This window comes from Plectrocnemia conspersa, unplaced genomic scaffold (genome assembly GCF_051122295.1).
Source record: "Plectrocnemia conspersa isolate PC_06_02 unplaced genomic scaffold, ASM5112229v1 ptg000012l, whole genome shotgun sequence".
In the NCBI taxonomy this organism is placed as follows: Eukaryota; Metazoa; Arthropoda; class Insecta; order Trichoptera; family Polycentropodidae; genus Plectrocnemia; species Plectrocnemia conspersa.
In genome coordinates this window covers 946419-974335 of record NW_028277176.1, presented here as the reverse complement: position 1 = coordinate 974335, position 27917 = coordinate 946419, and the positions used below count along the sequence as shown (strand labels likewise).

The window sequence follows — 27917 nt, the reverse complement described above, 5'->3', positions numbered from 1 at the left end:
ATAAAACTTTATATTGCTGTTTGAATTTACACTTCTATACACTGTAAATGCATTGAATAATGCACAGTTAAATAAATACATGGCCACTTTTTTCGTCCATTTTTTAGTTTTACGATATATTGGATAGTACGAAAGGTATTGATCAGCCCGATCTACTCCCTTCATGTATTTATTGTAATCAATTATACAAATTGGTTTTTTTATACGCAGCCCAGTTCTTCTGTCAGTTTTTTCAGTGTTTACAATATTTGTATTATGGATTGTTGATATCATTCGAATATCTCTACTCTTTACTGTTTTCCACAATTGTAATAAAATTTCCCCGTTTCGCTTATATTTACTTTCAAATATTCGTAGTTTAGCCTTTTTTAGAATATCCGGTAAGCCCCACATATTCTTATTTTTTTCTTGTATAATAATTTTAACTTCTTGTTTGTACTTATTCCAAGTTTGAGCACGGTATCTATTTGTTTCTTCTGCAATAATGCGGAACAGGTCATCACCGATAAATTTTTCGGCGATTTCTTCAGGGCGCGTGATATCAACATCAAAAGTTGCTCCCGACAATCCTTCAAATGGCTGGTTATGCCTAGGTGTATCAGTTTCACATCAATCTAATGGAATATCATCATCCTCAGTATCTTCTCCATCGCTAATAGGCATCATTACTCGAGGACGATTTCTTTCATGAACAATCGAATTTGTATCACTATCACTAAAGTTTTCGTTATCACTGGGAATATTTGAATCATTTCCGCGTAATTTTCCTCTACAAAACTATCTCGATTTACACGACAGCGTTAGCTAAACTGAATTATTATTCATATTTTTTTAAGTGCATCATATTATTTCTTATCTCAAAAGAAATTCCCAATTTCAAAAAAAGAGTCACTTCTGAGAATCACTTCCAGTAAATCGGTGCTATCTCGTGATAGATAAAATTCACTCAATAAAATAAACGGTCGAAATTTCCAAATTACAGGACAGAAAAAATACGATATAATCTCGCTAATCTGTCAATTTATAAATTCGGGAAACCGGTACTATCTAATAGATTAACTCACAAAAAATGTTAGTGTACTTAAAAAAATGCAAAGTAGAAAGAATTTACAAAATATATTTGATATAAATATATATTTTTTAAATGGATTTTCGAATTTGTATAGATAAACAGTACCTGATTATATTATAAGACACAAGTAAAGAAATACAAAGGCAGCTCAATTATATTTAAACTATATCTTTATTATATATGATTTTGTTGTTAATTTTTACTGATAACACTGGGAAGAAGTCGAGAATATTTGGGAGCATTTGAAGAAGAGATTGATAAAATCGAAATAACCACTAAAAAAGAGCTAATCGAGAAGGTGATTCGAGAATAGAATCATACTTTGAACCTTCAAAAATTAAACAACGTTTATAAAGTAAATTCAGGCACTTATTTAATCTAAAGAAGGACATACAAAATATTTTAAATATAGTCCCGAATTGCATAGTGAAAAATATTTTTATTTTTGTTTTGAATTAAAAAAATAGAATTTATGACTTCTCACGACTAAATTAGTTCTTTTTCAATAACTAATGCTATAAAAAATAATAAAATAGCAAAAAAACGAATTTCTGCTTTAAAAATTATAATATATAAACAAATTATAATATATAGACAAACGTGTCTAATAATAAGGCCAGGCACAGTAATTAAATATTTTTTTTCAATATCAAATGAAACTTCATACTAATATTAAATTTTTTTCAAAAAAAAATCTTAAAAAATCTCTAAGCATATATTTTTAATATGATAACGAAATCATAGCTACCGCTCACTCCATATGGCGTGCGCGGTATTTAACGTTCGGCAGGCTCGCACTCCATATGGCGTGAGCGGTCGGTAAAGTGTTAATAGCTATATTTCAGTTAAATTTTTAATAGCGTTATTTTTCTAATATATTATTAATCCGCTGCTTAATCTTACCTTTTCACGTCCACAAATTGATAAACATTATATTTATATTTTAATTCAAGTATAATCAAACACAAATAATAAACTAAACAATAAAAAATTACATAGCAACAGAAAAACAAGTGAAAGTAAATGATATACATCAATACAAAAATACGATAGCTCTTATAAAATATATAACATTATTAAATATTTTAAAGTCATATTCTACTTTTTTTAATGAATGTGTGTCGGGACTACCTGTAATCGTTGCCAAAAATTAATACGCTCATTAAGCTAATAATTGATTAAAGCATTTTTAATATTGACATTATATGAATTAATAAATATATGAGCGGATGTACATTTAACGGTGTCCATTAACAGTTTCAAAGCAATTTGAGCAGACAACAAAAAGGTGGTGCACAAATATCTTTATTAAACAGGTATAAAACCCTAAATTATATATTTAAAAAAAAATATTTTACAGGTAGTTTCAAACAAGCTCATTAACAATAACAAAAGTCTGTTTCTACCTCAAATTATCGATATTAGCCAGACAATATTTAATTTCACTCAATTTAGGTATATAAGACAGAGCACGAGCTTCATCGGTAATATATTATATTTTATTTGGGTAATTCTTCAGACAGTACTTGACACAAAAAACTTTACCTTTGACTATTATTATGTGTAATATAGTGTATAATTAATATAATTATGTCATTTTGCAGCTAGAGCCATATTAACAATTTTTTTGTTATTAATTGTGCATTAATATAAATAAAAATTCGAGTCTGCTGACGTGGCTCGATCCTGCGGCTTCTGTGTTACCATTCTGAGATCTTACAAACTACGCTATTCCAACTTAAATATAGTACAGAATGATCAGTATTGAGCTATGTAAAAAGAATTGAAAAAAAATGAAATTAAAAACGTTTTATTATCTTAATAAAGATATAATAATACAAATTAAATGATATTTAAGATATTTTTTGTTAATGATGTAATTAATTGAATCTTAGATACAAATTGCGGTTAAAAGCCACAAATTCAGGGTTATATTATATTACATTTCAATTTCTCCTTTACAACTGGGATGTTTTAGCAAGTGAAAAAATCTGATTAGAGATGTACAATTCGTATTTACATATTTATGAGTGTCTGTTTGAATAATAAGATAGAATACTCTAAGGGGGAGCTGAAGCAGGTCGATTTGAGGATTATGGCATTTCGAACCAAATTGTATAATGTTAAACATTACTTTGGATATTCTTCGGAATATATTATTTTAACTTAAAAGGCAAAAGAGTTTATTTATTTTAAAACATAATATTTTATCTCATATGATAAATAATGTAAATGATGCTATATTTTCACATGCTAGGATAATTATGTAAAATTATCATAACTCTGTAATGTAAAGATAATATTTTACAAAACATAAGTGCTGTGTAAAATTTATAACACTTAATAAATATATATTTTATGTACTTTAAAATTTATATAATTTACACTTAAAGCGAAACGCTCACTTAATTTAAAACTCACTTTTAATTTAAGTTGATAGTTTGTTTTAAAACACTGCCTTAAATTAACCAGTATAATAAATATGAAAGTATTCAATAAATATACTCGTAATTTTTTTATTGTTTATTGATAATTAAAATTCTAATAACCGATTCAATTCCACGTTCTCGAGATTACATCAGATTTAAATTTATTCTGAAAATATTTAATTATTTAATTTAATTTAAATTTAAATTGTACTATGTAAAATTTATTTAGGATTTTTTATAAATAACCAACTAAATAAATAAATAAATAAAATAATCCATATATGTATTTAAATATTACTAAAAAAAAATTTCACATGTTCTAACTGTCAAAAGTGCACAACTTTTTATAAATGGAATTTTATTACAAATATAAAATACGCTCTCATTGGATGCAATGGGCTGAAAAAATCAATGATTTACTAATTCAGATAATTAAAAATACTTTTTTTTTATACATATATATGAAGACTGTGAAGCCATTTTTTAACATGGCTTATTTAATTTTTCAAAATACAAACCATGTCCTTTTCTGTCGCGAGGACACGTCCACCCGCGATAAGGACGTCATCGTGCAATGTAATGAATGTTCGCGTATGTGTGTAATATAAAGTCCTGATTCGGATCACGTGCCGCCCCTGGCTCATGCAAATTGTAGTGTTGTGGCTGTTTATATGTGGGTCGCGTGTCGGGCCCCCCAAAGCCGGGACCCGCGTAATTAAAGGGGACCACTTGTCCCGTCAAACTTGCCGTTATGTTAATTTAATTAAAATATTTTCTCCGAGTGTTTTCCGTTAGGCGAGACACTCTGCGCTCGCTGATTATATTCCAATTACCGACGGCCAGGGACGATAAACTGGCGGCCGCGACCTAACTAAATATTTACAATTTAAACAATGGTGATAGAAAACGAAGCGCAAGCGGGAACATTTAATAATTGCTTTAAAAATTGAAAAACAGTACCATAAGCATATTTTACTGCTTATTAAGAATAAAAAACATAAATACGGACTTTTTAAATGAAATATTTCTTTATCTTAATAATTAGAAAATGATGTAAACGAAGTGTTAATTTAAATTTATTACTAGATTTTTAATTTAAAAATTTTTTTTTTTATTAAAATTTAATTATTATTTTAGTTTAGTTTAGAAAGTTTATTATTTAATATTTAATTTTTTTAATAAATTATATAGAGATATTTATATAAGAAATTAAATATTTAAAATTAATTTCATTTATTTAGTTTTTGTATTTATTTTATTTAGATTATTATATATTTTAAATTACTTGAGAAAAATATCCAGACGTTATGGACATAGGAGCTGTCAGTAATAATCAGATGCTCAATATGTGTGGACAAAGAACCGCTGTTTACAACCGCTGCAATCTTCAAAACAAGTGGTTAATATACTACTAAAAATGGGACAGCGATTTCTGATTAAATCTCTTTTGACGATATAAGTTTTATGACCGACTATAGGAATGACGAATAGTAAAAAAAGCTTTCTCAAACAATTGCCGGTCAACTAAAAATCAAGAATACAAGAATGAATACATTATTATATCTTCGATAAGGATTCGTTTGCCAGCTAAATATAACAAGAGCTATTGTTTTAATGAATCATACGATAATACATATATTATTCATTTTAATTTATATTTTATTAATTAACTATAATATTTACATACATAAATATCGACCCAAATTGTAGTAAATATAAGAACGAAGATTTTACTTGTTCAAATATATTTTTAATATGGCAAAATTCCTTGAGAATATTGCAACGGATTTCAATTTAAAACTTAAGAGATTTAATTTAAACAAATTTACAACTTACTCTAAGAGTTTCTTTAAAGGGGGCACTTTTTTTGATATTTTATTATCACACCTCAAATTTATTTTTTAATTTAATTTTTAATAATTAATATTTAATCGTTATATATTTTATTTTATTTACACAATTGATTATGCAACCAGTCGTAGAATGTAAATTCTATAAATACATATATTATAGTAAAGCACAACATTTTTTACCCGTAAAAATAAATTTTTACAGGAATTGTACCATACGGTGACTAGATAATCTGCCATCCTGACAAAAATTACTTTGAATCAGTGTCAGTGATCTTCTTCTTATCTTTTTTCGAAGGTTGTTTTTTTTTTTTAAACTATTTCTTCTATCGCGCGATACTGCTAATTCATTTTTTACGGTGGCACTTTTCTAAGGCTATAATCTAAGATACAGCCGCGATTATCTAAGATAGTCTAGTCGCAGAGAGAGAGAGAGAGAGAAAGAGAGAGAGAAAGATAAGGAGGTTCATTTGTGCGTGATGTGTGCGGTGTATAAAAGGGTAGTTTTTACCTTTCGGTGGGCGTTTTGAGTTTTTACGTTTTCTCGCGTTTAAACACGTCGTTTTATCGTTACCGCCGAGTCGTTACCTGTAACGACCGAGCGGGTCGTTACGGGTAACGGTCGATTGCAGCCTTCCGATAAGACTGCTGGAAGACTGCATCGATCATCGTGCCGAATGCGAAGGGATGACACGGTGAAAAATCGCGGTGATTAATTGCCAGCGGGCGAATGGGGCGGCTTAATTTGGGGTCGCATTTCCACTGATCAGATTTTTTAGGGTGCAGATTGGTGTTAGTCAAAACTTAGACCGCGAAGTCATTTGAAGTTTTAAAACACGTAATTTATTAATACATCCTTATCAGAGCCTTGCACTCTGCAAAGTGTTTGCAACTATCTATGTAAAGGATCAGTGTTTGGGGCACTAACATAGAAATCTTAAAGATAATAGTATTGCTTATATAATAATAAGTGGTTTTAAGCAACGAAAGAGAGATGTATCATTAAATATAAAGTAGCGCAATAAGGAATAAAAAAATCGTGTAAGACACTCAATATTGCATAGTAACCACAAACTTAAAACATATAATTTTTTATCAAGACCTTGCATCAATTAACATAATTTTTTTGACTCCCCTGATTAACGATCGATAGAATAGATGCATCTATTTCTTCTAATGAGCGTCAATACTATAAGGATATGTTTCATAAGATTACGCGATTTATTCTCAGTTATCCCCATCAGCGATTTGTCAAAGCTTTTTCGAATTATACATATAAAGACTTAAAGTGTCTTTGATCTTAACCCATTACCTTACAGATTTATTCCCGTTCTTTTTGGTGTATAGATATGAGTTGGTTTTAATTGTAAAATAGGTTCGATTATATATTTTATATATACTACTATAGTTAAATTTTCTTATTTAATCTTACTATATTTTATTGAACAGTTTATATTGCACTGTGCTAGTAACAGCAACGTTTCTATTCCTTAGCATTTTCATCAACTCTTAACTGGTAAAAAAGTAATCGAAATATAAGGAACAGTTTGATATATTATCGATTTTAGAATATTTTTCATTATGAGTGACGTGCCTGGTCCCATCTTTTGGTAATCTCCCTCGATATAATTTAGCATTGTAGCAATATCCAGTTTCGCCACCACATATTGCCCATTGCTTGAACCCAAAACGTATTGGGTTGCCATTTATTAATGGTTTGAGATAATAATGGCCATAATACCGAAACATTTGTTTATCAATATTTATATTTTTGGAATAAAAATCATAAACTATTTGTTCATATTATAAAGAAATGGACCAATTTAATTGTCTATTGCCTAATTTGACATTGTCATTGAAGTTATTTACTACTGTACTCGTCCTGGCATCAGTGAATTTGTTTCTGGGCCAATGATATCCAGTTAGCAATAAAATCCCTAAAAACTATAATATTTTAGACAGTCCTGCGAAAAATTGAAACCATAACGGTTATTTTGTAAACAAAATGTTTTAAATTCCGTTTTTAATATTAATATATCGTATTGAATGTTAATTATTAGAAATTTTCGACCCTTTTTTGCACGGCTCATATTAAAAAAACGCCGCAAAAACATAAGAGCAAACGCATCACATGCATACACAGAACAAAAATTCTCTAGTTTGTGCGTGTGCGTTTTTTAATATAGAGGGGATACCAATTCATTACATTACTCGAAAAATGAAGAATAAATGTGCAACATGCTTAAATAATTTCTGAGCAAATGCATTTTAAATTTAAAAAATAAATCTGTTGTATACCGCCATTTTAGTAATTTGGTTGTGATTTTTTAAAACCTTACCTAGACTAAATATTTAGCTAATTAATGCTATAAATTTATAAAAAAAATATTGTGTTATTTTCTAATATTGTTTTGATTTTTTTTTTAATATTTGTAATGTATACATGCATGTACAGTAGACCTCCAATAACACGGTAAATTGCGGACGTGCTATTTGGATGCCTGTTACTTATTGTGTGAGTAAGCTAAAGATCACCAGATGCGCCTGATTCGTATGTACGTATTGCAAAATAAGAGTATTTTCTAGTTCCCAAACTACACGCTCCCAAATAGCACGATCGAATTTTTTATTTAAGTTTTACGGGAGAAACAGTCAATGTAAAAATGTCTGAAAAACGATTCAAGTTGGTTTTTATTTTTTATTGTGTGTATTATTTTTATTTTTGTAACAAAGGTTGCTCTTCAAATAAGGTCTTCTATTGTAGTGACGTACGTTTACTTTGCAGCAATTTGAGAAACATTTGAAACGATACGTTTTTAGTTACTTTTTAGTATGGTAAATGTGGAGAGTCAAAAGGTGGATTTTTTGATATTATTCTAGATGATTTAATTGATAACAAGTACGAATCTAAATCCGAATGAAAAAAAAGTTCATAAAAACAGAGTCGCCTATTTTATTTTGTATTTGTATACGTTAGATTTAACTCTATTGTAAACTCTCGATATTTACCCCTAACTTTATGCAGGATAAGGATGATATGAAAATACGGGTCGTTTATTAAAATTATTTAAATACGGTTTCCAGTATGCCGTCGATAGGGGTAATATTGATATGGAAATGCGCTTCTTTATCCCGGGAAAGTTTCTTACGGGCTATTCATTCGCGAAAGCAAAAGGTCCCAAGCACTTTGCAAACCAAACAAATCGCATTTTTCATCGCCGACAATAAAATCGACGTTTGCGAAACTTCCGCTGTTTGGTGGAAGACCGGCAGCGAGTAAATCACTGTACCGACGACAGGAAAGTATGATGAATGTCCGTGTGAATATATTAAACAACACTGGATGTACGCGAAATATTGTGTATACGTATTATATAATATACGAGCATTTTTTTAAGCACAAATTTTGGCTTGAAATATTTTTTTTGTATTATAGAAGACTTTCTCATTATTTTCATGTCAACATTTCAAATATTCAAGTGATTAATAAGATTATGATTTCGTATGTTAAAATATGAGTTTGTAACATAGTACCAAAAATAATACACATATGAACTTTATTTAATTAATATTTTTTTTGTATACCTATCATATATTTATGGAAATCTAGAAAATCTAATAAAACTTAATGTAACCTATGACAATTATTGAAATTTGATTTGTATAACCACTCAGTAAATATATAGATTGAAAAAAAAAAATTAAAAAAATATTTTATAGTAATCTCATATAAACCGTAGTGTTTTTTTTATGATTTTTAGTGACAATTTTTATGAAAATAATATTTAGGAAAGTTGCTCGCGTAGAATGTGAAAAATGCATGATTAAAATTGAGCTACATTAAATGGTTCTTCAATTATATATGTGCTACTCGAAACATCTTATTATTCTTATAAAAAAATAACGCCTATAAAATTATTTTGAGATAAATCATTTTAAATACAATTATTTTATTAAAGAAAAAATGTTGTGATCATGAAGATGATCACATAATGGTCTGAACTAAAAACGAGTAGATGAAAACTAAAATAGTGCGATATTAAGAGCTTCGGGTTTATCGCTTTATATGTAAATTCTTACTTTGAGGTTGGTATAATTCATACGACGACGTATTCAATTGAGATAAACAGACAATGCTGGTTTTGTATGTGTCTAATATTTTATTATTTATACTGGACAAACAATTATTCTTTGTTAGTCGAGTGTAAAAGAGCGGTTAATATAAGGACATATACAGTAAAGCGCAATTTCCTAAGCGTTTGTTCTATTAAATTTGACGACACGTTTCTAAATGCAGAAGCAACCAAATAACTGTAGATCAAACTGTACCTTTCAGGAGATAAGAAAGGTAGACAATTTTAGAAAGTGGGTGACAAGCAAGCTACATGAAGCCAATTGCCAGCTACGAATAAATATCAACACATTCCGTTTAACATGGGGGCCGTTTCTTGACAGTATTGTGACAAGGGATATAATATGAATAACATATAATACAACAATGGATATACACTGAAAAATAAGGATAACAATCCTCTATCAACAGTGAAGGCGGATAACATAAAAAATATAGTATTGAATTGGTATATATTTGTATATGATAATATATATCCTTAAGTAGGTCAAACAAACTAATTACTATCGATTCGGCAACTAAGAAGTAAGTAAATCGATGCAATTTCATATCTACTTTGAAATATCTATAGTCTTGAAGAGTTTCTCGTAAGGATCCGTCGTCACACCGAGGTGTGTTCGATATTGCTCGTCGAAAAGTTGAAAAGGTTGCGTTGATAAGAAAACTTTTTGAATGAAAGTGAAGGGGGGTTTCGGAATGCTGAACGAAAAGGTTTCCAATATCAGTCTTTAAATAGGGGAAGTTATCACTTTCTCTGATCGTATCGGCCGAAAAGAAAGCCTTATACCCAAGGCTTTGTGCGAGATTATGCTAGTCAGAAAATATTGAATGATTATTAAAATTATTTTTTAATCTATGAAGCATATACCGTAATCGATCAAAACATATTTTTAATGGAGCAGCTAATTCATTTTATTTCTGTTTCGTATATGCGTGGGTTGTTAGAAAGACTTAAATTTAATATTTTTATAGAGTTGTGCTATTTGTGTTTATGTATATATTAGTTATATCAGCAAAGGTCAGCAATTTGTGGTTTGTAGATACCTAATGATCTGCGAAAAAATATTGTCACCTCTCGGGCTGGCCGTCTGAGGGCGCGAGGCAGTACTAATGACGAACAAAGCATAGAAGGGTAGTGCAAGCAGAGCAAAAGAATCATCAATGAGGGGAACCGAGGGCCAAGGTTGCGTCTGAAGCAACATATATACCACTCAAAGATCAGGGGGTGGTGTTGATACAAAGATAATACGCAATGCAGGTCAGCCAGCGAGAGAAAGTCTCTCTAAGCGTATGGAAGAAGCTTCAAAGGAGAGACTTCAGCAGCCAGCTTTGAAGACTTTTTCGATGATTTTAAAGGAACTCACGAATCAAGATTCGATCTTCCTGTGTACTTGTTTTTCATTTTCTTCCAGTTTTTGGTTTTAATTTGTAATAATCACATTTGTTGCACCGTTTTAAAGCATTTTGCACAGCGTGTCGTGAACAATGAACGTGTTTTCTAATTTTCGATATATTTAGTCAATAACATGTAATATGCTAATGCAATCAAATTATATTCGCCCTTTTAGCTTTACTTGAATCGCGTTTTTATTGCATTTTAAATGTTTATTAAATATTTAAAATTAATAATTAAATAATTAAATATAACAAAAAATAAAATCTAGAATCGCGCAACTAAACATAAAGTTCGTATAGACTAAAACGAAAGTCAGCAACAAAAAACGATTAACTTTTTGTTAACTTTTCAAAATTATGGCTAAAACTACCTGCAAAAATATTTCGGTCATACTAACAACTTAAGTTACACACCATTTTTATAAATGTTTCAATATTAAGGCAAGGCATTTAAAAATAAAATATAAACAAGGTTAACAAACTAAACAAAAATAAATTACAAATTTATTTAAAAAAAAAAAATTAAATGTTTTAAAAGCGGCAGTGATCGTGTTTTAAAAACATATAATTGACAAAAATGTAAGAAAAACATTTTTAAATATTTATTTTGCTTTAATTTTTATTAAAAACAGTTTTACTTTCTTTACTATTTTCTCTAAAATGTTTTTTAACGAAAATACGACTTTTTTATTTTTTTAATAGCTAGCATTTTGAAACAAATAGTGAATATAGCTGGCTAGCAAATATATCTTGAATATTGACAAGGTCTAATTTTTGGCGAAAAAATTATACTGATATAATAAAAGCAGCGGAAGTTAGCGTGTCCTTAATTTTGAGTAAATTATATTTATAAGCCTATTCTTTTTATGCAAAACGTGTTTTTATAAGGAATTAAGGCAAAATGTGTTCTTATATGCAGCCTAGGTACCTTGCACTCGTTGCACCACCCTGGTGACCGCCTCTATATGTATCTTAAGGTGTAAAGTTAAGAACATGTGTATATAATTTTTTTTTCGCCTTAACAGAAATCTTTTGAGTTAGGCTATGTTGGGTTATGCTACGACTTATCATAGCATAACCTCACTATCGTAGCACAACCTAACATAGCCTAACTCAAATGATTTTTGCTAAAGGGAAAATATATATTTATATACACGTGTTTTCAATTTTATATCTTCAGGTATACAAGGGGGCGGTTACCAGTGCGGAGCAACAGGTGCTAGGTCTTTAGGCTGCGTATTTTAAAAGGGTAAAAAAAAAATAAAACAAAAAAAAATTCGAAATTTTTTTTTAAATTGAATTTTTTTTTTATGAATTTATCTACATATAGGAGCAGTAACAGAGGCGGTGAAACAAGTTGCAGGGTGTTAGGGTTCAACAGTATAAAAAGATGCAAAAAAAAAACAATTTAAATTTTTATAAAAAAAATTTTAAATTTTTTTTTCAAGAAAAATTTTAAAATTTTTTTTAAAAAATTTTAAAATTCAAAAATTTTTTTTTTAATTTCATAAAAAAATTTTATTTTATTTTTTTCAAATTGCAAATTTTTATACTGTGGAGCCTGGGTAGTTTGCACTTGTTGCACCACTCCTGCAAGTGCCTCCACCTTTATGTGTACCTGCAGGTGTATAGTTGAAAACACGTGTACATAAATTTTTATTTTATCTTGAACATAAATCTTTTAAGTTGGGCTATGTTGGGTTATGCTACGATGTATCGTAGCATAACCTCACTATCGTAGCGTAACCTAACATAGCTTAACTCAAATGATTTTTGTTTAAGGGAAAATATAATTTTATATACACGTCTTCCTAATTTTATACCTTCAGGTACACAAGGAGGCGATTACCAGTGTGGTGCAACAGGTGTAAGGGCTCTAGGCTGCATATTATAGGGGGGTCTAATATAAAAATTAAAAAATTAAAATAAATAATTCAAATTAAAATTTTTAAATTGACCCTTTTATCTATGAATTTATCTACATATAGGATCAGTAACAGGGGCAGTGCCACAATGTGCAAGGTATTAATGTACCACAATATAAGGAGTTGCAATTTAAAAATAAACAATTTAAAATATTGATTTTCATAAAAGGTTCAAAAAAAATTTTCTTTAATTAAAAAAAAAAATTTTGCGATTGGTTTATTAAAATATATTTGTTTTCCAAAATATGCCCTTATATTATAAAATATGAAAAGATCTTACTTTGGAAAATGTCCCGTATTCGTGTATACTGAATCTGATCACCCTATTTTATCTTTCACTCACTCTCGTCCTTAAACACGCGAGTAAGCGCGAGGCATCGTACGAGACTGGTACGAATGCATATGTATTAAAAGTGTCGCGTCGCAGTGAAGCTAAACACAACAACTTTAATATTAACGTACATATGTATTTTTTTCACAGTGTTATATTTCTAATAAAATATTATCTAAGAATTGTTCTTAGATAATTTTTTAGTGCAATAAATAAATATAAATTATTTATATTTAATTTCTAAATAAAAAAATAGATTTATTGTACTAAGAAAAAAAAAAACATTGGCACATTTTGGAAATCAAATATATTTTATTGAACCCTTTCAATTTTTAATAATGTTTTTGTATTCTATTGATAAATTAAAAAAAATAGCAAAAAATCTGTGTAATTCTGTTTTCCTGTATAACGATTTCGGGCCAAATACATTTCGAATAAGCCTTAAGCGTAGAAGATTTCACCTTCTTGGGACAAATTGACAAATTCCACACAAATCGAAATTAAAAATTCCTTTCAAGACTAAGTTATGCTGGAATCAAAATCCATTTTATTAAGAATATGTTTAAACGCTAGAGTCAATTTTCTTTGAATTAAAAATAATTTATCTTCATGTTCTAGGCGATCTAAAATATTTATTTTTGTTCTAAGAAAAGATTTTTTTTAATTTGGGTTTTATTGCTGTTATTAAGCATGGCTAATAGGTTAAAATAAAATTATTAAGTATTGACAATATTTATATACAAACCTAGTATAAACCAGATTTGAAGATAATAAAAAAGCTATAAAAAAATATATTTTTACGATAATTTTATAAGTTGTTTCTCTATATTTATATCAATGCCTTTAAGCTTCATAATTCGCTGATCTTTTGCCATTTATGTCAACGTATAATTAAAATATATTTCAAAAAGTAGTATTAGTAGAAAAATATATGTAATATAATAAGTTTTGAATATTAAATTGCTTTTTGAAATATCAACATCCAACGGAATGCAATAAATAGGATGTATTATTTAAAAATGTATTCCCTAATATGAAAGTTTTATTTTGTCGACACGGAATCTCTCTGTAAATCACAAAAAAAACACAAACGCACATACTACAAGGATACGAGGGTTTAAACCGTTTTAACCCCTTTTTTATTACAAAAAACACATTTTCAAAGCCATGAGACGCGGAAAATATGCTTTATGTCGAAATACATACATGTGCCTATATTTGTATCCAACGCCAGAAAAAAGGTTAGTGTGCGTAACTGTAGTCGGGACGAGGTAACTATTGACTCAAAGGTTCCCCATTACCATATCTGACCCGAACATATTTTTACCCAAACTGCGACTCGAATACCAATGAAACTTTATTTCTAGGTACTCTTTTTTTATGTTTTTATGCAAAGTAATTATATAATTATAAAAGCAAAATTCATCTACCATCATTTATTTCGCGCGACTTGACAGTGAAAATAATAGCACTTTATTGATATATATTTTTTAATATTATTGATACTAGAAAAAATTAGTTTGATTAAAAATTTTATGTGTCATATATTAATTTTCATACACTTAGATGACATGTACACTCGATGTACATCACAGGGAGGAATAGAATAAATAAATAAAAAATACTTTGAAAAGCATGATATTTTAACCTGCTTGTAAAGCGATTAACCTGAATTTATTTTCAGCTCTATGATTTTACAAAACACTATTTGTGAAACGCTTTGTGTAAACTTATAAGATAAATTGGACGTTGAAGATATTAAATATCAATTTAATAATCGTGGGTTGATATCTTTCCTGACCCGAAAATTGTGTCTGAGAGATACCTTTTAAAAACATAATAAGAACTTTTTTATAGCCATCCTGTATTTATCTCGCACGTCTTGAATACCAATGAAAGTTTGTTTCGAGGCACTTTTTATGTTTCCGCAGAGTAATTATATCCGTGTATCGTCATAAACAAGCGGACGTCTAATGCTCGAAAGCCTCATTTTAGCGATTGAGAAAAATGTCGAGCTTTCGCCATTACATTGAAATTTATTCTCCGTTCGCACCGTTTTGTCCAGGGGCGTATCTGGGGTGAGGGCGGCGACGTCGCCATGTGTTTTCTCTTTACTTTTATGTGGCAATAATAATAATAATAATAGTAAAAAAGTTTAAATGTGAACACGTATCAATTTTCGTCTCGCTTCGACGACGTGCAAGGTAGTGTGTAATTTATTGGCAGATTTATCCAATTTTATCCATAACATTAATAATAATGAGACTGAATTCATATTATAGGATATATTATATATGTTAAGAGAAAGAATATAATTATAAAAATACTGTAAAACGAAAGTTTTCATTTGAAAATAAAATAAGGACAATAAAACTTTAATTTGCGTTTCATGTTTACTTGAATAATTTGTTTAATATAGAAAGGTATAATAATTGTTTAATTTTAGTTTCAAATACATTTAACTTTACTTGATTTAAATACAAAATAAAATGCTATTTAAGTATATTTATATACATACATATATATTTGTTAAATTAAAGTAATAACTTGTTTAGTGGCATGTAATAATTATTTAACCCACGTTAATAAAATTAAACTATATTTTTAAAAAAAATACTGAAATAATAATCATAAAGTATAAAATAAAATAAATGGAATAAAAATTTTTCAAATTTAAAATTCAATTAAAAAAAAGTTTTTCTGATTTTTTTTACATATTATTGTAAAATTAGTTTTAATCATATCAATATGAGTTTTTTTCAATAATATTTTTGACATAGTACACTAAAACCGTTAGACCTTACTTTAACAAAAAAATTAGGGTTAGTGCTTAATATATCCGCCGAGTAGGTACAGGATCCTTTAATAGCACAGTATAATAATTTTGAATATGTATTAGTAAGATGCTATTGAGGATTAGACAAAACAAAGAGTCCAATACGTACCGATCTAAATCATAGCCAGAGGACTGGCAAAGCATTTTTTTAATGGTATATAAATAAAAACACTGCCACATTCCTAAGAACTTAACCACAGAACTACCACTTTGCTCTCGACTCAGAATATCAAGAGTTTAGCTGAGCTCTCACTGAGTAGAGCTACGTCAAAAATCGACCGAAACTACCATTAAGACCAAGAAAACAGCCGCTTACCGAGTTCAACCAGATCTTATAAATGACATGAAGATTGCGTGAGTCACGCATATCTTATATATAGTTGTTATAAAAATGGGTAGTAAAGTTGTACATCTACATCCCAATTCTGTAAAAAAAAATCCTGATTATCGAGAGGTAATTTTTTGTAATGATCCGATAGTCAGGTAAAGGTACTACATGTGTCTATATAAATACGTATTAGTTCGTTGATGTGAATTAGAATATAGTGGATTTTTGAAAGTAAATTAAACAAATAATCACTTATCATTTAATGCTCTTTTTATTTGCAATACGTGAATTGAATTGTTTAAAATATTATCACGTTTTATTAAAAAAAAAAATTTATTGAGTATGATTTAATTAGCAGTGACTTTTACTTATATGTCTATGGTATTATTACAATTAAAAATATCTTTCGACTTTAAACAACAACAAATTAGGAGAATATTTCACGCTTCAACTACTTAGTCAACTTTAATTATAATTAGTTTTAAGTTTTGATCTTAAATAATTATATATATTATAAAGTTTATATTATATATTATGCTTTACTACCACTGTATACGAATCTATAGTAGAGATAAAATGTGAAAATTCTGTGAAAATATCTCGCGACATTGACGTTCGCTTTTATAGGCAGCACACGTCTACCCGATTTATTGTCTTCCAAACGACGCTAAGGGATGATTGGGGAACGAGGTCGGGACATAGGGTGCATTTTTCAAACATACTTCTCCAGACACGTCAATTTTTAATACCTTTACGAAAACTTTCACCCATATTCCGATAATAATATTATATTATATTTGAGAATTAGCCTGACCTTTTACTAGGGATCACTAAATTGGACTATAACATGAAATATATATTTTATGTATTTTTAATAAGGTACGTTCAAATTAAAATAAAGATCGCAATCTCCAATAATCCTATACATACAATATTAGCCCGTCAAACCTTATTGTTTTCACAGAATGGCCCTTACATTTAATATATATTTAGCACTTAATCCCGCTCCAAATTTCAATACCCTCGGGCTGAGTATACATTTTTAATGCCCTGTTTATAATTACCTTATATTTTGCGTTTTTAAAATACCTATAGAAACAAATTGCGAAAACACGTTTTCTTCGATTTTAATATTATTTAGGATTTAAGCTTAATTGGATAAATTTATATTTACCTTCTCTCCGCTGTCCGAAGGTAGGTAGAATGTTAACACCGTGAGAAATGAGATGCCCATGCACGGGATGATGATGTTGACTGTGTAAAAAAGTGTTTTTCTTCTCATGGTGATGTTAAAAGTGATATCTAGGTAAGGCTCGTCACAGCATGTGTAGAATTTCTCGTTCCTGTAAAATAAAATCAGTAATGTTAGTCAATAATAAAATATTTTTACCTGATATTAATTTTTGTATTGTAGTTTAAAATGTATTGCAAGATTTTTTTGATGATTTTTGATTTGAAGAAGCGTTTTCGAGCGCTGACATTTTAGAAGCTATGGTTAATAATAAGGGACGTAATCGCGAGTCGTTCAAAAAAAAAACTCTCGAAAATCTTCGATTTTGTGTTTTATGTAAGTAACTTAAATTAATACATAAAAAAAATTATCGAGATAAATAACGCGCTTTGTCTGGTCTGCGCTGACAGTTGCTGTTGCGCGCTGCGCCGCGCCACTGACCGTTTGTGACATTTATTGTTATTTATGATATAACATTTCAATAAGTAATGAAACTGTATTTAACTGCAAGAAAAGATGAAAAATGTAATTAAACTTTTACAAAGCTGAGAGAATTAAAATAATTTTTTTCTGACCAAGGTCGCAAATTTTATGTATATAAAAGTGTGTAAATTATTTTTTATATTTTTATATAATTTTAATATTTAATATATAACATATTTAACCACCGCTAATTATTCTCTAAAACTATTTTATTTGGGTTACTAATTAAAAAATATATACAATTAATAATTTCAATTCCTACGTTTATATATTTTTTTTGCTAATTATATTTTATTTACAGTTTTTAATTGAAGCTTCAATTTTTTTGATGCACTATTTTGAATAAAAATAGCGGTAAAATTTGACTATCAAATTTAGTTGAGATGTTTGCAAAAAATATTTTTAGAAAAAGTTGTATGTCGAGATGATTAAAACTACGGCAGTTATTTTGCTCTCAAATTATATATTATTATCTCACAAAAATTAAAAAAAAAAAGTGAAAACCCATTTTTTGCTCATTTCTTAGATTTTATAAATGAAGGTGAAAGTTTTTTATGCTTTAAATTGCCGCAATTTAAAAAAAATCTGTCGGATCTGACAGGAAAATAAACTTATAATCTATTTTTAAAATAAGTTTTCTGACGAAATTAAAACTACAGCAAATATCCTTTTCTTAAAAATCCATAAAAATGACAAAAATGTGAATTTTTAAAACATTAAACTCTACTTTCTTAAAAAATTTTGTAATGAAGATACGAATTATTTTAATTTTTTGAATAGCTGCTGTTTTTAAATAATTTAATATTTTTTGTAAGAGTAAATGTCTATCTAATAAATTATTTGAAAACAGTATGAACAATCAATTTTTTTATTGATAGGCGATAACAATTTTAGTAAGAAGGGAATTTTTTTGGGGAAGTCACTTTATAGCTTGTAGCTTATTGCCGAGCATCGTTGGATTGTCGACCCCTCCCCCCTTAGCAACAATAAAAATGCTTTATTGAATACATATGCTCGATCGTGTTAAAAAAATATTATTATATCATGAAGAATAACTTAATGTCAGTAAAAAGAAAAGTAAGTTTAAAACATATTCAGATATAATATTTCTTTAAATAAAATATGAACACGTGTATTATATGTATGTTTATATAGCAGTACAGACGCTATCATACAGTTCACATCATATCCAGCACACCAATCAGCATGCAATTAACCTCACCACGGGAGTAGCAGAAGCGTCCAAAACATTTTCACACAAAGCCAAAAATTTGGAATAAAACTTATCAAACGGTCTTCTGTCTCTCGTTTTATTGCTTTCAGCTCGTAAATGGTATTATTGCGGATGGACACAACAATAAGTTTTCGATGTGTTTTATTAGGGCCCCAGCAGTCGATTACGCCATTGATTGCGATTCAGATAAAAACACGAAATGTTTACGTGTATTTCCCCTAATATTATAGATAGATAGGTAAATGTATGGGTGAGAGAAAAAGAAAAATGAGAGAGCAAAAATAGATGGCCAGAACTAGAGGCGCCAATCGGTAGCACTCAGGGCGGCGAACAATATCTGGAAGTTGGCCAGAGGTGGCCAACCGTGGGGCACTGGCGCGATATAAATGTGGTCGACGTACTCTGGCTTTTCTCAGCTCAATTTGCGATTGAAAATATTTCAGTTGCACATTTTCAAAGAAGCGAGAGATTGCGAGACGTTAAGGATTTTATACATTTAAGAATGCTTCGACTAAAACTATTTTACTAGATGTTTTTTTATCTTGTGTTGGTATCTGAATAATGTAATTGGTCTAGCATTATAAAATATAGTTTTAACTATATTATATAATATTATACATTATTGATAATTAAAAATTAACATCAAGTGCATTTTGCACTTGATGTAAATATTTGCATATAAAAATAATTTATGAATATAATTTAGCTAACCCAAAACTTGTCTTTAAATGAATCTGGAATGAACTTTGCATAATATTATTATATTATGAACATTTAATTAAAAATACGAATTAAGTCTCAAGAGTTTATTTTTAAAACAACCAGCTTGACGTACAAATCAAGTTAATTTATTATGTATTGATAATAAAAAACTTTGTTCATGAGAATAAGTCTCCCATAATAGGCTAGGATATAAAAAAATATAAATCTCATCTTACCAAAGTTAGATTCCAGTGACGCCCAACAATCAACTCAAGTATTCATTAACTAGTAGACCCAATGAAAATAAAACCGGACATAATCGTAAATCGAGTTCGATAGATTATTTACACATACATAATTGATCAACTGAATAAACCAAATCGTTCCTGCGGGATCGCTCCCTGTCTTCCTTAGTCTGTAAAAAAAGCCTTTTAATCCTAGCGGATTCGTGCTTTAGGATTAAATATAAATTATGAGCGATCGTGGCTTAGGAGGATGCTTTGAGAGGCCTCTTTGTCCAGAATCAATCTTGCATTGGAAATCAGCGACGGGAAACCTTTTTAGCCGACGCTTCGAGCTGACGTAATCGATGGCCGTCCATTTACATCAAGTGCACGGCGTATAGTGTATTTATGGAATAAAATATAAACTCTATTTATTCTTTGCTGTCAAGCGCTTGAATGGGTGCATGGTGCATATTGGATATTCATGGAATATTTTACAATAAAGTAATATAATATTATATAAAAACGTAAGCGATATACATATAAGTAAAGTTTCAGCAACGCTCGTGAAACAATTGTATATATGATATTTATTTTGTAAATAAATGTGCAGAACCTACACAATATAAATATAATTAAGGACGTTGCACGAGCAACCATTAAAGGAAAATTGCATTTAAATAATGTATTTGTATTGTAAGAGGATTTAAATACCTGCGATATTAGTCATAGTTTGAAGGTCACCATAATGACCACTTGAACAATACAAATATAAATAGATCACACATTACACAACTGAAGAGAGTTCTCAGTAGCACAAAAACAACTCTTTGTATGAGAAGACACGAGCTAGTGACTGTTGCCAGAACAATAAAATATTAATCAGAACAATAAAATATTTATTAATAAATTTTTAACGGGCAAATAAGAATCATAGTAAATAGAAAACAAAAATAGCAATAGTATAATATATGTATATATGTATTATTTATTGACTTGATATTTGGATTATTAATTGATTAAGATTACATAAATTAATTGAACTATTTTTTTTAACTATTCAGCTCATTATATATGTAATAACGTATACAATTAAATTTAATTGGGCTTAATTATTAACCCGAGCGCTAAGCGTCACTGGAGTAATAAATGTCGAAGTCGAGTACGTTGATGTAACGTAACGTATACGTAAGTAAAAACTTAGTAGAATCTCTCAAAGGCATTTGCCGTCCACAAAGTGAGGCGAAATTTTATTTACGGCCCTGTTTAATTATTCATCGAATACGTTATTTAGCGCGCACTTAACGGCGCGAATGGCGACCATGGACGATGCTCGAGAATGGCGTCGATTCATGTAATGGTCGACCCAAATTATAAAGTGAAAGCGTCCATTGAAACAAATATTCGTAATTAAGTTAGGAAGGAATTTTTTACCTTGTGCAGATGAATATGCTTTATGTAATTTATTGATTATTTATTATTTTGCCGTAGAATTTATGTTGACTTTTATTATTTTCATTAGTTCTACATAAGGTCGTCTTAAACCACTAGGGTGAACTTTGAGCTAAGAGTATACAGATGAGAGTGAGCCAAGTGAAATATTTATAATATGTGGTTTTATTAACTAGTATTATTATTTATGTAGAAAAATTTTTTTCCTAACACGAGAAAGCGTACGGAACTAAAGAGGATGTCTTAATATATATATTTATAAATGAGTATTTTAATTTTAATATGTAACTTACTCTTGTAGAAAAAAAATAATTTATTTTTGCTCTGGTTGTTTAATTTTTTTTTTAATGCGACATATTTAGGTTCTTTATCGTATTTTTTTTAAGTCTATATATGTGGTATAATTAAATTTTTGCTTTTGTTGTACATTTAAGAAATCAACAGCGTATGCTTTTTATTTTACTAGAAAACATTACTAATACAGTTCGATTAGTCGAATCTTTATCGATAATTTTTAATTTATTTGTAAGTCTATCCACGGCTCAATGTATTTTTTTTATTAAAATATAAACGGTGGTGTCATTAGCGAATAATGCGGTAATATCGTATATACTGTAAAAATGTCCTTAAATAGAACCTTAAATGACGCAAGTATATACGGGTCAGGAAGTTTAAAAATAATTTTAAATTAAATTATAAAAGATTATAAAACAATTTTATTTAGTAGCTGCGGTACCTCACGATAGTGAGGGACTAGTTTATACCATATAATATTTGTGTGGCAAACGCGGTTTAAAGCTTTAACAATGTCTAAGAACACTAAGTCTGTGATTCTTTTAGCTAAGTGAATAACAACGAACCCGAACTATCTATAATATGCGAATTAATGAAAAATTTGAAGAGCTTTGATAATATCTATAAATAAAATGTCATTAAGTGATTGAAACATTTATATTTAGCATTTAAAAAATAGTAACATCTATTTTTCATGTTTTATAAATTATTATAGATGTCACTATGTAAGATCAAATATTATTTTATTGTAAATTTTTTTCACGATATTTAAAAGCAATATCAGGAAAATCTAGGAAAAGCAAATTTATACAATTTAATTCCAATTCAACAGAACGATACATTTATAATTATGAAACACTATGATCTATATAGGATTTAAACCCAGCTCCTTTAGGTATTAGTCATTGACACTAACCATTGGTTTATTGTGCTGGTCTTTATATATATAAATATGAAAAAAAATCTTAATGAATAAATCATTGTAAATAATATTATAAATACTTATCAACGTATTTTAAATCAAATTTAAAGTTCCAATTTTTTACGGTCTTATTAAAGATTTAATTGTTTAGTAAGTATAATAGTAAATTTAAAGCATCATAACAATTTGCAACATGTTGTATGCAATTTAAGACAAAATGGATCCGTGCCAAGTTTTTAATGTACTATTTAGTGGATGAATGGCAAAGCTTAAGCATTTAACAATAATAAGCTACCATAAAAATTTACTAGTTTAATTCAGTACTTTTGCTGAAATTTATAGTAATACAATAAATGGGAATTACGCAAGTAATATAATGTAAACATACATAGGAAAAGTCTTAAACTTCAATATTTATTTAAATTAAATAAATTAAAATAACCATAACTTAATAGGCTACCCAAATAGGTTACGATAGTTAAAAAATAAGCAATACATTGAATATTTACAATACACACAAAACATATTACATAATGAAAAAAAGCATAAATTATTTGAATCGGATCATTTAATTGATAAATGTGTAATAAATTTATTATGGAGCCAGATGGCAATAGCCATAGGTGAGTCGGCTAGTGCAGACGTCCTTGCTCTATTGAGCATCAGAAGAGGACGCGATCGTAATTTTTGAAGAAGCGTTTCAAAAAATATTTATTGACATACAACTTTCTGCTGAATTCCGAAAATCATAATCCAACGCTTCTTAAAGAAAGACGCTGGGATACAAGAATAGATAATAAACAAATATCCTTAAATAAAGAAATCTCAATAACCTTTTCATAACTTTTTAGATTGCGAAGGAGTATTTGTTATTTGAGGATTCCAATATGGCATTAGATATCAGAAATTAATAAACATCGTTTGAAACCGAACGAAACGGAAAATATTTTATTTAACATTTCAGCAAATATGATAAAAAAATATTTTTTGTAAATCTGTTTAGATCATATTCCAAATAACTTATTTTGTCAATTTATTTATTCTGACCATTATTACTTGAAAAATTACTATAATGCGTATAGGCATTCATACAAAATAATCTGAACATTTTATAAACATCGTTCAAAACTGAACGAAAGAGTAACTATGCAATATTTTATTTAATTAACCAGGAATAATGCAATATTTTATAATAAAAAAAATAAAAATGTATTTGTTAGTTTAGATCAAATATATAATACTAATAGCTTATTTTTTCATTTATCAATTCTGACCATTATTATTTTAAATATTACCCTAATGCATAATGGCATTTGTACATAATATTTAAAAAAAAATTATTACTATGTTTTAGAAAATAAAAAAATATTTAAAACATGATAGTGGCGCACACTTAAAGATATGTGTATCGTATCATATAATTATTTAAGCTTCTTACAACTATTGCTAAAAGCATCTATGGATAGCTTGTGTGAGGGGAGAGTTTATGAGTACTGACATTCTGGCCCCAACGATTCATAATATGGGACGTGATCGCGACTCTCTAAGGTCGCTCGAATGAGTTGTTTTCGAAAAAATGTTTACGAACAAAATAATAACGAACTTTGTCGAATAATTATTGATTTTTTTTATAAATAGCGTCGATTTGGTTTTATATTATATTAAAGTACTTTGTCACTGCTTTTTAGAAACAATAATGAGAGGTTATTGATTGTAAAACGATGATGTCGAAATCCGTGTCGATGGTGCACTAAAGCCAGTCGACAGTGATATACGTATAAATAATTATTTTAACGGTCTAAAATTTTCGATACATCAGGTGATTTTCATACAAATTAGGAAACGTGACAAAGCAAATATAATGTGCTTAGAATTTAGATCATAAGACTTCAAAACGAATGAAATATTATTTCCCACTATTTTGTGTTATTTTTAGTATCTTTGTATACAAAATTACAATTAACCCATCAAATACGACATGTACCAACATTTCGCACCGTCAAAGCTTAAGGGCTTCATATCCTTTTCTCTACTCGCACGTATAGAAAAAAGGCTCACTTTGGCACGACACCCTCAGAGGTCCCTCAGAGGGCCCGGGGCGAAATCAATACACTCGGAGTATTAAGTGTAAATGGTTTGATATTAAGCCTCGGCTGAGTCTTCGGATACGGCGGTTTTAGGTTTCCTCCTTCTCTCTTCTTGGGGCAGGGGAAGGTATAACGTGTAATGGCACCGCACAAAAGGAGGTGGAACACAGCTGGAACATAAATGGATCCCGGTGGCCATTTGCACCAAATTATAAGTACCATCTGACTGGGACCTGGACCATTGTTCGCGCTTCACGCGTTTCGTGAGCAGCGCGAATAAATTCCCGAACCCAACACTCTGTTTGGTTTCTTTAATGCTCTTCCATTACCGACATGACCCACGTGGGTATGTGCCTAGATTCGCAAACGGATATTGCCATTTATTAGTACTGTGTAAAAACTACGTGAGAATGACATCACTCAGTGTTTATGTTATTTTGAATGGCATCAGAGCATTAAACATACACATTTAATTAAATTATATTTGTAATAAATGTGATTTAAAAATCTAGAGAGTAAGTACTACGAATGTGCTTCTAGTAATTATTGTCAAGCAATGGTCCCTAAATAAATCTTAGAAGAATATCAGGCAAAAATAATTAAAAGCGAATTGAACTAGACTTAACAACATTCTGAATCATCCCTTCGCGAAAGTTGATTTTAAGGCCCCGCGTTAGGCGACTGACCGATAATTAAAAAGAATAATTTAAATAGTCAAATTTAAATTTTATCATTTTAATCTACCGTTGAAATCTAACAAGCTAAAATATAATGCGTAAATCTGTACTAGCTGTGTGAAGCAATTACACATAATAAATACAAATAAGTTGGTATTAAATACTTATTAAAAACAACTAAATTATTATAACAAATTTATGATTTTATTAAAAAGTAAAATTTTTTTTGGAATAATATCTTTCAATTTAATAAGCACAACAAACATAGTGTGTAAATAAACTGATCATAATAAAACCAGTTTCATTGCTTTGGCGTGAATTTCTGTGTGTAATTTACCATTTTAAATTAAAAAGCTCACAGCGAATCTGGGATATTACTTATGTTTGCAAAATATTTTAAATGGAGTAATAAGTGCGATAGATATCGGAAACAATAAAATAATACTGCCTTTGTCCTTACATGTGCTGGTGCATCCCTTCGGGTGATCGACCAATCACAAGCCAAAAATCTGTATATTTTTATTGTATAAAATAGTCAATCAATTTTTAACCACAAAAGTATTTGAACAATTTTTTATTTAAAATATGTCAATTATATTGCGATTATAAGTAAAAATTTTGACGTAAGAAAAAGAGACGTGAAACTAAATAACCTTATAGTAATTCAGTTATATTTATACATATAATAAATTTCTTGAAAATTAGGTATAGTAATTTGTTAGGACGATGTTTCATCATTAATTTGTTCTATTAAAAGATTTAATACAAGACACTAAAGTTTTTTAACCAGAAAAACCATACTTCAAAAAAAATACTGACAACATAAAAACATTTTTTTTTCATAAATACAGAAAGATCTTATAAAGTAAAATGGTCTTATTAAGTAAAATCCAGAAATATTTTACTAAATTGAAAATGTAAATTTAAATATTTACCCAATATGATATATTGAGTAAATATTTTTAATTTATTTATTAGCAATATAATTTATTTGTATTTAAAAAAAAAATCATTGTGCCATTAATTAGCAAAGTGGGAAAATTTCAGAAAAAATAATATTTTTTTTTGGTTAACCCTAATTAGTGTTTCTTCTCGAGAATTTCTGATTTATTTTTATATAAATCATTTTTTAATTTATAAAATTTAATTTTTATGAATATTTTTACAAGATTTAGAAGCACTGCTCTTTTTTTAACGTTGCATAAGTATAGGTTGTTTCATGCTTAATTTATAAGGGACCTGGGAATGACAAAAATTGTTTACAAATTTTTAACACTAATTTTTTTGCGATTTTCTATTACTCAAACCGGCCAGCGGCTTTATCTCTGCTTTGGTGATCTAAGACCCGCTTCGATAAGAATTAATTACGCATGGGAATTAACAGAAAATAAGATGATTAAGGACTAGGTCTTTTCAATAATCCAAACAAATAGGTTTTTTATATTTTTTTTGTGAAAAAGCAACAACAGCTGTTATTGTCAATTGTCTCACAATTATTATTGAAGGGGCCTTGAATTTTTTCTATTAAAACAATTAGAAAATATAAATTCTAAGCGTAGCTTTTAATTTCAACGGACAATTAAAGAAAAATTAAATTATGTAAGAACCAGACATTGATGTCATTAAATAAAAATTAGCATCAGTCAAAAAAACAATAATGACTTCTTTAGTTATTCCTTAAAAACTGAAATATATTAAATGGGGAAAAAAATTATGCGCAAATTATTTAATGCTTCGACGACTAAGGATTCTCGCGAATCCATTAAAAAAATTAAAATTTATCATTTGCGGAAAAATTAGAGTAAGATTTTTTTTAGCCTTACAGAGAATAGTTTAAGAAAACCAACATCTTATGGATTAATGGTGAAAGAATTTGAAATATATAAATCAACGGAGAAGAGAACAAATTATTTACAACGCCTATTTGATTTAAAACCTTGATGTTGATTAAACCAACATCAACAGAAAACGAGAGAAATTTTTCCACGGCCGAAATTTTTTTAACAAAAAAAAGAGGACGTTAGATTATATTTTAGATGGCATGCGTTTTTTTTAAATGGTGATTTTAAGAATAATATGTAATAATGTATCTGTAATATTTAACTGTATTACATACATTTTTTCATTCATCAAAATTTATCCAAAATTCTCAAGAAATTTTAAAGTGATGTCGAAAATTAAAATTTTTTGAGAAGCGAAAATTATCATGAAATTAATATGCCTAACCTTAATATAAAAAAAATATGGTTTAAATATATCCTTTGCTTTAACATATAAATTTAGCAACAATCTTCATTTAATATGGAAAACGAA

General features: G+C 28.7%; 1 protein-coding gene across 5 annotated transcripts in view; it reads right to left on the bottom strand.

The window, feature by feature from the left end:
• LOC148227885 (acetylcholine receptor subunit alpha-like) overlaps positions 1-27917 on the bottom strand; it is a 299478-nt gene that overhangs the window by 79906 nt on the left and 191655 nt on the right. For all 5 annotated transcript variants that reach the window (XM_088200522.1, XM_088200523.1, XM_088200526.1 and 2 more), the window contains one exon: positions 17473-17641. In XM_088200522.1, coding sequence (XP_088056648.1) covers positions 17473-17641 — 169 coding nt within the window. The remainder of the gene's footprint in view (positions 1-17472; positions 17642-27917) is intronic.